Source organism: Ursus arctos, unplaced genomic scaffold (genome assembly GCF_023065955.2).
Source record: "Ursus arctos isolate Adak ecotype North America unplaced genomic scaffold, UrsArc2.0 scaffold_4, whole genome shotgun sequence".
In the NCBI taxonomy this organism is placed as follows: domain Eukaryota; kingdom Metazoa; phylum Chordata; class Mammalia; order Carnivora; family Ursidae; genus Ursus; species Ursus arctos.
In genome coordinates this window covers 15,836,530-15,850,362 of record NW_026623056.1, presented here as the reverse complement: position 1 = coordinate 15,850,362, position 13,833 = coordinate 15,836,530, and the positions used below count along the sequence as shown (strand labels likewise).

General features: G+C 39.6%; 1 protein-coding gene across 1 annotated transcript in view; it reads left to right on the top strand.

The window, feature by feature from the left end:
- MCF2L2 (MCF.2 cell line derived transforming sequence-like 2) overlaps positions 1-13,833 on the top strand; it is a 257,951-nt gene that overhangs the window by 131,918 nt on the left and 112,200 nt on the right. Inside the window, exon 14 of the mRNA XM_048214906.2 lies at positions 2,886-2,965. Coding sequence (XP_048070863.2) covers positions 2,886-2,965 — 80 coding nt within the window. The remainder of the gene's footprint in view (positions 1-2,885; positions 2,966-13,833) is intronic.

Here is a 13,833-nt window from a genome sequence, read left to right as displayed (position 1 = left end):
ATTCCTCCTTTCCTGCCTTCTTTTAGGTTAGCAATTTTTTTTAGTCTTCTGTTTTAATTCTTTTATTGGCTTTTTAGCATACCTCTTTGCATTGTTTTTTTCAGATATATGTTTATATATAGTCTTTTATATTTTATATATAATCTTTTACATCTACTCTCTTAATCAGTCATTTCTAATGTTCTTTTTATTCCTTATTGGAGATCTGAATCATCACTTGTGTCATTCTCTTCAGGCTGAAGAACTTCCTATGCATTTCTTGTGCAAGTCTGTTGACAACAAATTCTTTTGTTTTGTATATATCTGAAAATTATGGGATCTTGGTAATTCTCCATTTCCTTTGGTATACAATCCCGTCTCCCGTCACATATTGCACTTTTTAGAAGCAAGACTTGATAGCAGTTTAGCGCATTTCTTTCTTGAATTTTCTGTGCGCGCACACACACACACATACACACACATTCAACACACACAAACATGCACACTTAATACACTTATGCACACATCCTGCTCACACATACAAACAGATACTCACACACATAGAGACATATTTTTGGATGCCTGAAATTAGGCCATGGTTCTCCTTAATTCTCATTTAGGGCTCTTTCCCAAAACTAAATTATGTTCACTTCTGTGATTTTCCTCTGTCATTGTTCTAAGGGATATATGTTTATTGCAAGTAAATAAAGCAGGAATGATAGCTTGTTTCTCTCTCTCTCTCTCTCTCTTTTTTTTTTTTTCAAACACAAGATCTCGTAATGGACAATGACCCTTCTAGTCTAAATAGATCTTCATCATATCTGAATGGGTATCATTGACTTTGGCCCGACATTTTGCCCATTTTGCAGAACAATTCTGCACTTTTGTTTTGGATAGTAACCGCTGAGTATGGATTCAGGCAAGTTACTAACAGGATTTTCAAACATATTTATCCGATTCCTTAGTAACCGAGTCTGTTCCAAGATAAACCATTATATTTCACAGTGTAAGGAACATGAGGGAGCTGGAATCTTGGTTCTAACTCTTGTTAGCTGGGTGCCTTGGGTACAACATTTAACCTCTCTAAAGTTTATAAGGAATGTGAAAAAGTTCTTTTGTGGCTATAATAATCGTTAAAATGTACTGTTTACCATGATCTAAATACTTTGCATGTATTAACTCATTAAGCCTCATAACAGCCCTCTACTGTAGGCTTTCTCATTATTCCACACTTTACAGATGAAGAAGCTAAGGCACAGAGATTACTTTGATAATATGTGTCTTGTACATGTAAGAGCAAGACTCGAATGCTGGTAGTGTATCTCCTCGCCCCAGCCTTGAACTTCATCACTGTACTTACAGTGGGCAGGGTGGTGCTTCTCAGTCATGGGTGTTGCCAGTTATAATGTATGCACTCCTAGCATGTAGTTATTTTGCCTGGAATCACTCAGCTTACAGGGATCCTGCAGAGAGAGAGGAGCCCAAAGCGTTGTTCATTGTTATGAAGTAGCTTCAGCGGTCGTATAACCAGGGACAGCAAATAGTCACTTCACTGCAGATTTCAGTAATATCTATAAAAAAATCCATAGAAAGCCCAAGCAGATTCCAGTCGACTCACAGAACCTGAGGGTTGGAAGGAATCTCTGGAGGCCACCGTTCACCACAGATAAAAATCAGGATGATAATGTTGGGGGCATTAGGTGGATGGCATTTTGGCCATGGGACCCAGAAACACTCAAATTCTTAGGTTGTTCCCAGGGATCCTGTGAGTTTTCCAAGGGAATTATATATACAAGGGTGTTGACAGTAACAAGAACTCAAAGTACCACTTACTTAGTAGCCTTGGAGCCATCATCCCCAATGCAGCCCTCTGGTAATGCTGGGTTAGAAGGCCTCAAGGCCTAACCAGGGCTTCTCCTCCCCAAGTCCCATTCTTACTGCCAAATTTCCTTGGAGGCCTGAAGAAAAGATATCTCCCAGGTGTCCCAAGAGCTCTGTGGAACGGAGGGGTGGGTGACAAAGTGACAGAGAGAAGAGAGCAAGAGCAAGGCAGCCCATTTCCATCCTGACTCAGCCAATTGATTTTTCACATAGTTGTCTCATCCACTAATAATGTGGTTCCATCAGTTCTGGAATCCAACTGTTAGATTAGCAACAATTTCTGGCTGGGGCAGGCATAGATATCCTCTTATATAATCATAGTATAATTATGTGAGTGGGGGGGTTTGCGTGTGTGTGTGTGTGTGTGTGTGTGTGTGTGTGTGTGTAGAGACAGAGAACACTTTGAAGAAGACTGTAAGGAAATGATTGTGTTTAAGTGGTAAGATTTTAGTGTTTTTAAAATTGTCTATAATAAGCACAAATTAACTACCTGTATAATGAAAAAATATGTTCAATAAATGTGGTATCTAGAATTGAATCTTGTCTTCTAATCCAAGAGCAACATCCGCTGCAGCATTATACAGTACAAAGATAAATGCTAAAGCGGCAGAGCATAAAAGAATCCATGAAGTTTGAATGTCAAGGAAGACTTCCTGAAGAAAGTGACCTTTTCCCTGAGCCTTAAAAATGGGAATGATGGAAATTCTCTCGTTTTTACTGCTTTACGCTTACTGATTTGTTGTAGTTTGATGTTTCATGTGGTGGTGTGTGTGATCTTTGTCTCTTTGGATCAAATGTTAAATGCCTGGGGTTGAGGGCTATTTCTTTTCTGCATCTCTCCTTCACCTCCAATTTCATCTCCCACCTCGGAAGTCACCGCAGCAGCTCAATTAAGCTTTGTTATTCAGCTGGGCCAACCCAGTCCAGCTGCTCGTCCAAGCCAGGAGATACGCTCTGGGTTATTTATAAGCTGAGTTGCCAAATTAATGGCATGGGTTTTTTTTTTTTTTTTTTTGTCTCTCTAGCTCCTCTTCAGAGGACATCTGAGGAAATTTTTACAGGGACTTTGGAAAAGGAGGATGACGAGACTAAATTTGAAGTCAAGGTAAGATCACCTTTCTCCTTTATGGATAGAAATTTCTGACATAAGAGAATGTTGCTGCCATAATTACCAATAAATGAAGTTCCCCTGTCCCGTACCTGTCACCTCCAGACGATGTGGCCATAAAGACACATAGCACAGACCAGTGCTCTCAAGAGCTGAGGTTTGTAGGATTTCTTCCTTTTCTTCCTTCTTAATTGAAACTAGAAAAACTGTTTGGTCATGGATGTAATTGTTGGTAGATACTATGTTATTGAGGGAACAGTCATTTTGTGCATTCCTGTACTCTGACTTCATATTTAAATTTGGTAGAACAGTGTGCAGTTCATGTACAGAAACCATGGCTGAATTACATGGAGCTACACACACTTGCGTGCATGTACCCCCAGTGAGTTCTGAATAAACGCTGTAGATTGTGTGAACATCATTTTCTTGCTTTTAATACTATGCTCTAGTTGTGTAAGATATTAATATTAGAGGAAGTTGGGGGAGGGGTACACGAGACTTCCCTGTATGTTTCTTTGCAACCTTATGTGAATCCATAATTATTTCAAAATAAAAGTTAAAAAAAAAAGAGCATAAGCTTTGGAATCAGGCAGACCTGCATGGAAGCCACAGAAGCCACTCTAAGCCTCCGTTTCTCGTCTATAAAAACGGGGATAACAACAGCTATCACCTGAAACTAATTTTTGGCAGCAAATGGAAATTTGAAAAGTGCCAAGCACTGTATAATTGTAAGGTAACATATTTAAATGCCCAAATTAAAAATATGTTGCCGCAAAAGCAACCCTAGAAGGGTCCCTTTCCTCCTGCCTCACTAAATGATGAGTATCTGGCTGATGGAATGATGCTGAAAGCAGAAGCCGGTAGACCCTGGGTCACACGCACTTTAGCAACAGTTTGGATCTACCATCTGTGTCTAATGGGTCTGAATAGAGGACCCCACAGGTATTCCACCGACCATGAGGGGGTCAGGCAGAAAGCGGGTCTCAGACTTTTCTTCCTCGAGGCAGAAACAATGTGGGAAGTGGAGTTGCCAGCAGACTTAGAGAGAAAAACCTGCATTCTTCTGTTTAGTCATCCTTTCGTAGTTTAGACAGATGAGGACATTGCTATAGCTGTTTCAGAATCCCCTGTGGTGGGAGAAATTGCTTTACCATGTCTTCCAGAGTTAAGAAACAGTCTGCAGTTTCACACAGTCGTGATCAGCCATTTTAAAGAGTAAAGAGCAATTTTTTGAAGTGGGCCAATGTAATGAAACTTCGCCCGACTTGACATCCGTGAAGTCTGTGGAATTATGGAGTGATATAAAAAGGGCTGAACTGTGATCATCTTCAAAACTGCGCATCACCCTACCCATCTCTGTACGCTGGGCTTCAGAGAATCTCATCTCTGAGGGTGAGAGCCGTGTCAAGTGCACCAAAGCCCAGATCCAGCCCCTGAACTCACATGCTGTTGCTATTAACCCGCAATGCGATTCGAACTACTTCGGCTCTGTGATCTCCTTTGCCCATCTTTAGACAACATATTTATGGCCTACACACTTTATAAAGATGCCATAGGAGTTGTGCGTACATGACGGTTCTTACAGAAAGGAATCCAAATTTGAGTGAATTATTTCAGTAAGTGTGAACAATAAAAGTGAGTGCTGCTGTTTTATTTGTTGGGGGGGGGAAGGAAATATAGTTAGTAATCGTAAAGCACCTTTTCTCAGGGAAGACCTCAAGGTATTTATGGTGAAATGTTTCCATAAAATGCATTTATTTACTTTGATTTTATTTTTGGTAAAAATAGACAATGCAGAAACTAGGTCAGGGGAAGAATCAGAGGGCTATAGGGTTGGAAAATGTTAAGTAGAATCCAAGAAGCTCTGACCACTAGATTTTTGGTTTCTTCTTTTTTGGTTGTGCTGTTTATTTAATTCAGACTCCAAGCTCGTCCTGCTAGGATGCTGGCTCCCTCGTATTTAGGCAGTCACCAACAGCATAGGTACGGGTAAGCTGGCACAAGCCCATGTGACAATTGTCCTGGGCTTTGTTGTCGTATTTCCTTATTGTTACCTTGTTTGTGTATTTAATGAAGGGCTTTTCCTGCAACAACATGTATGTTAACAGTCAAGGCAGTGGAGGAAGCAGGGTAGGAACGGTCTGGCAGACTTCCTCAATTTGGCAAACAGGCTGGTCAGACTTCTTTTTTTGCGTGTGTGTGTGTTTATAAAAGTAATGTTTATTGCATAATTTTTTAAACATTCAGGTATAAAGAAAATAAAATGATCCAATTTTCTAAAAGAAAATCGACATTGCTATTTTAGTGCATCTATGTCATGACTTTGGCCTGCTACTTAATAATACCTAAAAAAATAAGCATATGTGTACATGTGAAGTTATAGTTGAATTCTTGGGAACCTGGGCTCTGATACCAGATTGCCTGTGTTTGCCTCCTGGCTCTCTATGGGCATTTACTGTAATTTTTTAAAAAAATTTTTATTATGTTATGTTAGTCTGCATACAGTACATCATTAGTTTTTGATGTAGTGTTCCATGATTCATTGTTTGCATATAACACCCAGTGCTCCATGCAATACGTGCCCTTCTTAATACCCATCACCGGGCTAGCCCATCTCCCCACCCCCATCCCCTCTGAAATCCTCAGTTTGTTTGCCAGAGTCATAGTCTCTTGTGGTTCATTCCCCCTTCTGTTTACCCCCCCTTCATTCTTCCCTTCCTTCGTCTACCAATCTCCCTGCTATTCCTTATGTTCCGCAAATGAGTGAAACCATATAATAATTGTCTTTCTCTGCTTGACTTATTTCACTTAGCATAATCTCCTCCAGTCCCGTCCATGTTGCTGTAAATGTTGGGTAATCGTTCTTTCTGATGGCCGAGTAATATTCCATTGAATATATGGACCACACCTTCTTTATCCATTCATCTGTTGAAGGGCATCTCAGCTCCTTCCAGAGTTTAGCTATTATGGACAATGCTGCTATGAACATTGGAGTGCATATGGCCCTTCTCTTCATTACGTCTGTATCTTTGGGGTAAATACCCAGTAGTACAATTGCTGGGTCGTAGGGTAGCTCTATTTTTAACTTTTTGAGGGACCTCTACACTGTTTTCCAAAGTGACTGTACCAACTTGCATTCCCACCAACAGTGTAAGAGGGTTCCCCTTTCTCCACATCCTCTCCAACGTTTGTTTTTTCTTGCCTTGTCAATTTTTGCCATTCTAACTGGCATAAGGTGGTATCTCAGTGTGGTTTTAATTTGAATTTCCCTGATGGCTAATGATTTTGAACATTTTTTCATGTGTCTGTTAGCCATTTGTATGTCTTCATTGGAAAAGTGTCTGTTCATATCTTCTGCCCATTTTTTGATTTGTTTATTTGTTTCTCGTGTATTGAGTTTGAGAAGTTCTTTATAGATCTTGGATACCAGCCTTTTATCTGTAGTTTCATTTGCAAATATCTTCTCCCATTTTGTGGGTTGCCTCTTTGTTTTGATGACTGTTTCCTTTGCTGTGCAAAAACTTTTTATCTTGATGAAGTCCCAAAAGTTCATTTTTTCTTTTGCTTCTCTTGCCTTTGGAGATGTGTCATGAAAGAAGTTGCTGTGGCCGGTGTCGAAGAGGTTACAGCCTATGTTCTCTATGATTTTGATGGATTCCTGTCTCACATCAAGATCTTTCATCCATTTGGAATTTTCTTTGTGTATGGTGCTAGAGAGTGGTCAAGTTTCATTCTTTTGTATATAGCTGTCCAATTTTCTCAGCACCATTTATTGAAGAAACTGTCTTTTTTCCACTGGATGTTTTTTCCTGCTTTGTCAAAGATTAGTTGCCAAAGAGCCGAGGGTCCATTTCTGGGTTCTCTATTCTGTTCCATTGGTCTATGTGTCTGTTTTTGTGCCAGTACCATGCTGTCTTTGTGATCACAGCTTTGTAGTATAGCTCGAAATCTGGCAACCCGATGCCCCCAGCTTTGTTTTTCCTCTTCAACAATTCCTTGGCAATTCAGGGCCTTTTCTGGGTCCACACAAATTTTAGGATTGTTTGTTCCAGCTCTTTGAAAAACGTCGTTGGTATTTTGATCAGGATGGCATTGAAAGTGTAGATTGCTCTGGGTAGCATAGACATTTTTACTATGTTTATTCTTCCAATCCATGAGCATGGAATGTTTTTCTATCTTTTTGTGTCTTCTTCAGTGTCTTTCATCAGTGTTCTGTAGTTTCTAGAGTATACATCCTTTACCTCTCTGGTTAAGTTTATTCTGAGATATCTTATGGTTTTTGGTGCTATTGTAAATGGAACCGATTCCCTAATTTCTCTTTCTTCAGTCTCATTGTTCCTGTATAGAAATGCAGCTGATTTCTGAGCATTGATTTTGTATCCTGCCACATTACTGAATTGTATGAATTCTAGTAATTTGGGGGTGGAGTCTTTTGGGTTTTCCATATAAAGTATCTTGTTATCTGCAAAGAGAGAGAGTTTGACTTCTTCTTTGCCAATTTGAATACCTTTTATTCTTTTTTGTTGTCTGATTGCTGTTGCTAGGACTTCTAGTACTATGTTGAACAATAATGGCGAGAGTGGGCATCCTTGTCGTGTTCCTGATCTTAAGGGAAAGTCTCTCAGCTTTCCCCATTGAGAATGATATTTGCTGTAGGCTTTTCATAGATGGTTTTTATGAAATTGAGGAATGTACCCTCTATCCCTACACTCTGAAGGGTTTTAATCAGGAAAGAATGCTGTATTTTGTCAAGTGCTTTTTCTGCATCAATTGAGAGGATCATATGGTTCTTGTCTCTTCTCTTATTAATGCGATCTATCACACTGATCGATTTGCGAATGTTGAACCACCCTTGCATCCCAGGGATGAATCCCACTTGGTCGTGATGGATAATCCTTTTAATGTACTGTTGGATCCTATTAGCTAGGATCTTGTTGAGAATTTTGGCATCCATATTCATCAGGGATATCGGTCTGTAATTCTCCTTTTTGATGGGGTCTTTGCCTGGTTTTGGGATCAAGGTAATACTGGTCTCATAGAATGAGTTTGGTAGTTTTCCTTCAGTTTCTATTTTTTGAAACAGCTTCAGGAGAATAGGTATTATTTATTCTTTGAATGTTTGGTAGAATTCCCCAGGGAATCCAACAGGCCCTGGACTCTTGTTTTTTGGGAGGTTTTTGATCACTAATTCAATCTCTTCATGATTAATTGGTCTGTCAGACTTCTAAACACCAAGGCTATAAGAAGTGTGAGCAGAGGGGCGCCTGCGTGGCTCAGTCCTTAGGCGTCTGCCTTCGGCTTGGGTCATGATCCCAGGGTCTTGGGATCGAGCCCCGCATCGGGCTCCTTGCTCAGCGGGAAGCCTGCTTCTCCCTCTCCCACTCCCCCTACTTGTGTTCCCTCTCTTGCTGTCTCACTCTCTGTTAAATAAATAAATAAAATCTTAAAAAAAAAAAAAAGAAGTATGAGCAGAGCCCATATAGTTGTGAATGACCATGAGTAGGAAGGAAGAGGATCTATGAACTAAATCCCAAAATCCTAGACTTAAAAATCAATTCAGGACCAGTAAATGTCATTAGCATTTGGCAAGGTAGGTAGTATAACCAGGGAAATTGTCATTCCAAAATATGTAAGAAAACTAGTAAAAGAAAATAGTTGGTTAGAAAAAAAGGTTTAGACTCATGTCTGTATGATTCATGGCTTATTAAAAGGGGGACAAGGAGGTTGACTAACATGAAGAGCAATCATTGCTGCTTTTGTTTTGTGGCTACTGTCCAGGACAGATGACCAGAATGCATCACATCTAACCCTGGTGACAATCCTGACAATCCTAGCTCGCAAAGACAAAATGAAACCACAGCACAAATCATAACATTGTGATAAATGACCCACCTTGCCTTCCTCAGGTAAATGCTCAAAGAAAGAAAGAAAGAAAGAAACCAAAACCATTAGATTGCCACTAGACTCACTGATACTCACTACAACAAAATCATGCAACAAAATCATGATGTGAATTTATCATCATCAGAGAACTCATTTCCAAAAAAGGCGTTCCGTCTTCTCAGGTGGGGTAATCCTTGCTTTACTTGTTGGAAGGAATGCAAACTAAACTTGACAAGCTGGCTGAGGCTCTCGGGGCCATCTGGCAGCTGTGTGGCCATGCGCTAGACTCACTGACGTGGTCTGGGAAAGCCCAGCCGTGGAGGAGATTCGCTGTGGTTGCTGGCAGTGGTGATGTTTCTAGTTCGGGTCCTTTACGTCACCAGCTGGAAGCTGAAAGCATGACTCATGGGGGCTGCTTTCCCAGGCTGCTCGCTTCACAGCCTCTTCAGAGCTGGAAAGAGGCCAGAGGCTGATGAAAATTCCTTTTTCATGAATGTGAACCCTCAGGATAAAGACCAAGCTACTGGATATGGGCACCAACAAACTGTTCCTGGGCACCTGTTAATGTGGCTTAGATAGTAGAGGCCTTTTTAGGCTTGCAAGCAAACAGTCTCCTTTATAAAAATTAAAGAGAGAGGGGGGAAAAATCTGTAACTTACAGCCAAGGCTGTAAGTTACAGAATGGGGAGGTGAGGGAAAGGTTGCTAACACTGATGAGGCCCAGACATTGTGCTGTGTGCTCTATGTACCTGATTTCATCACAAATCCTCAATACCTTGAGGAAGAAGATGAGGAAGATAGTGTTTCCCTTGTTTTATCCGTGATGCTGTTGAGACTCTGAGAAGTTAAGCGAGTTTCCCTAAGGGTCACACAACTACTAAATGGTGGAACTGGGATCTGAAACTTGTAGTTTATTTAATCTAATAGTTTACTCATCTGACTTGATCTATTTACCTATAACCTATCAGTGACTTAATCTACCTAACTACCAGTTTACTTAATCTCTCATACTCTAAATTTCCTCTTCTGCAAAATGGGGATAAAGCAACCTCACAGGTGGTTGGTTAAATGAAAACTATATGACTTCAATAATAATGATAATGTTAACAAATCAAAATAAAAATATTTTAAAAACAAGAAACATATGGAAAGTACCTAGCATGATGCCTCACATATAGCAGGTTCTTACTAATTTTAGTTTCCCATTTAATCCCATGTTTATAAATAGAATGTTCTGTGTAAAAGATGAAAAGTAGCTGAAGGAAGGTCAGATTCAGATCTTAAATTGAATAGCTTCTCCTAATCTTGAATGTGTACTGTTTTGCCAAATGATAGCAGATCAGGCCAAACTCAGTTCCTTGCTTTCTCACTCCTTTGAACCCCCAAAGCTTTCATTTACCTTTCTGATTCTCAACAGGAGAACTACATAAACTATAAGCACATTTCAGTGTTCACCCTCTGTGATGCTTGAAGTCTGGTCATTCAGTGAATCCACCAAATCTTAAAGCAACCCCAACTAAGCTTTCTGAAGAATTTCTAGAACCAAGATTTTCAAGGTTCCCTATGTATTGCAGCCCTGAGAAGCTTATTAATAATGCAGATAAGAAGTAGGAAGATTGGTAGGAGAAGAAAGGGAAGAAGAAAGGGAGGGTAAACAGAAGGGGGAATGAACTGTGAGAGACTATGGACTCTGGGAAACAAACTGAGGGGTTTGGGGCGGGGGAGGGATTGGGATAGGCTGGTGATGGGTATTAAGGAGAGCACGTATTGCATGGTGACTGGGTGTTATTCTCAAGTAATGAATCATGGAAGTTTACATCAAAAACTAGGGATGTACTGTATGGTGACTAACATAATATAATAAAAAATTATTATAAAAAATGCAGATTCTCAAGCTCTACCCTCAGAGATTGTGATTCAGGAGGGCTAGAAGAACATGGTTCAAGAATCTGAATTTTTAACTTTGAAATTTAAAATTTTTAATTTGGTGACTAGAACACAGGTGGTATAAGGATTGCATTTTTGGTCACACTGGCCTAGAGGCTATATTCACTGGTCATAAAGACTTGGGACAAAGGAGAGCTCATTAAGGTGGATATGGATCTCTTAGGCTAATACAGAGTTTAGAACTTAGTGAAGTAAGGGTGTGATTATATTAAACTATGAGAACGGACTTTCATTGAGGGAGCTATACGAAAAAGGAGAGAATAGCATTTAAGACCACTGTTGACTTTGCTCTTTGACCAATAAAAAACTGAGATGACTAAAATATTTCATGGGTCCAAACTGGGTGTCTTATTCAGCTCCGTTTAATATGCATTAAAGCAATTGCTATGGGTCATATGGAAACAATTCTAACATGGGGACTGAACTCAGTAATCTTACACGTTTCATGAGGGAAACTACATATTTCAAATAATTTGTAATGTAGGAGAGAGTGACATACCTCCAGTAAAAGGAATATAACACGTTAGAAGGCAGAAGAGGGAACAGTTCATAACAACAATATTGGGAATATTTTTAGAAAGGAGATGGCATTTGAACTTAACTTTGAAAAATAAATACAACTTTGAAAGGTGGATAAGACAGAGAAGGTCAGTCAAGATGGGGAAGGATATAAAGTCTCAAAAGTCTGAAGGGGCATAGGCCATTCTGGGAATGGTTCGAGAAAGCCAGAGAGGTAGACCAGAACAGGTTGCTGAAGGCTTTGGTTAGGAGTTGTTGCCAGGAAGGGTACCTGTGTATTAGAAAGATGACTCTGGTACAACAACAATGAAGGGTAGACTAGAAGAAGGCAGGCAGGAGGACCAGGTGCCAGCAGGTGTCATGGTCTGGGTGTGCCTCCTGTGTTAAGAGCCTCCTAATGACAGAAAAAAGGGAGATAGGCAAAGCTCATACCAATTAATCCAGATGTCTTCCCCAGTGCCTAGAATACACTAGACTGTCTCAGAAAGTGTGATGAATGAGGTGTAGATTAAGGCAGACAAGAAAGGGAAGAGATTTAATAGAGAGGGAAAGAAGATATTGAAGATAGTTTGAGGTTTCCATCTCGGATTTTTCATTAGATGAATTTGTTGGCTAATATAGAGCACTCAGGAGAAACAGTAGAAAGTGAGGACTTATGAAGGCTGAGTCCAAACTTTGTAGGGTTTTGTGGATCTGTAACAACAACCCACACCCTCTCTTTCTATGAGCTGTAGCCACCACCCCCCCCCCGCCCCAACACACACACCAATGAGAGCCAGCCAATTGACCTTAAGGTTATGTGGAAATTATTTGTGAAATAGGTTAGGGACCAAAGATTGGTCTAAAAAAGTACTTTTCAAACTTGTGATTTTATTTACAAATTAAGATTTACAGGCATACAAAAATAAGTTTACATTGACATTTATGCATTGAGGTTAAAATCACATGAAATCAAACAGCTTGAGAAAATTCTGGGTACGTAGGCAACTTCTTTTCAATGTCCTTGGCACGCTTGTTTCCTTCACATTTCTTGGTTTGGGAATGGGAGAAAGGTATCTTGCAACATGTTTCTCAATTTCTGGTATTTTAAACAGAACTACAGACTTGTAAATCATTGTTAAAACAATGTTACAGTTTTTTAAGAAGACACTTTTCTCATAAACAAAATATTATAAACATTGTTTAGAGTATTAGTCCAGCCTTTAAAAACCAATTTAACCAATGAGGTCATTGAACTAATTACTAATAATTCTGGCTGGGAAATTCAAGATCTTAGATAAAAGAGACCCTGGAAAAATTTTGAAATAGGAAAAGTTTGCATTTGGGACCCATTCCCCTATCTTCCGCTATTCATTTCCCATTCGCACAAAGCTTCAGGACTACTCATGCCTGTCTTCTTAAGCCTGCCCTGCTCCTCCAAAGGGCTTTAGTCCATAACATGTACTAAAACCTTCTTCTCCTCTCCCCTCCCTCTTGGAAGCCCCTACCCAATGTAGCTAACTTGGTCTAGAGGTAGGAGAATATCTGAATGAGCTAGCTCATAGCAATGCATGGATGACAGCTCCTTAACCCTTCTGGAAATACTTGCCATTAAAAAAAAAAAAGAAAAAAAAGACTGCTCTATTATCCAAAGCCAGTGGCTTCTTCAGGCAGTGGCAATGAAGAGTAAGAAAAGATGTGCTGGGAAGGGCCGGTGAGATGGAGCAAACAGGACAGACTAGCCAGCTAGCGATCTGTTCCCAGGGTAGATTCTCTAAGTGGTTCCTGTTTTTCAAAAGTTCTTCCTATTCTCCACATCAGAAACCCCTGAATCTTAACCAAAAAAAAAAAAAAAAAAGTAAATAAAGAAAGAAAAAGAAAAAGAAATAGAAATGGGTTTCCCCCTTTTCCCCAGCAATTCCAGCAATGGGGAGGAAAAGGCAGAGCCATCCCTTCCGAGGCTGGTGCTGTTCAGTCTGGGACTGTGTCTCTAAGACCACCCTGGGTTGAGGCTGGAAGTTGAATGGCCTTTGGAGAGTTTTCCTTTTCCTTTTTTTCCCCCACTGTCCTCCCTACACCCCACCATTGTGTAATTTTTCAATAATTCTTACTTGTCCTACCTCTTCATTTATTTTCTCTGGTTTTCATAATTAATTTACAATTTTGTAAAGTGCTTAACCATAAATACTTCTTGCAATGATCACTTTTTATATGTAAATGAAGAGGGTGGTTCAGCCCTTTATCTACCTTTTTCTCACAATGAGGTCTAGTAGCTTCTCTTTTTAAAGAAATGTGATAATATAATAAATAATATTTTCACCTTGAATTACCAGATACCATTGCTTTAAAAGAGTTGAAACTGAAATTGCTTTCCACGCATACCTAAAGTCATAAAGTGAAATAATTTAACTGCAGGGAAAAGCTAATTTGATTCAGTTCAAATGTGGCCATATCTCTCCTTTGGGGAAGAAAAAAATAATAATAATCAATTGAAAACCAGTTAGTGATACTTTTTTTTTTAAGATTTATTCATTTAT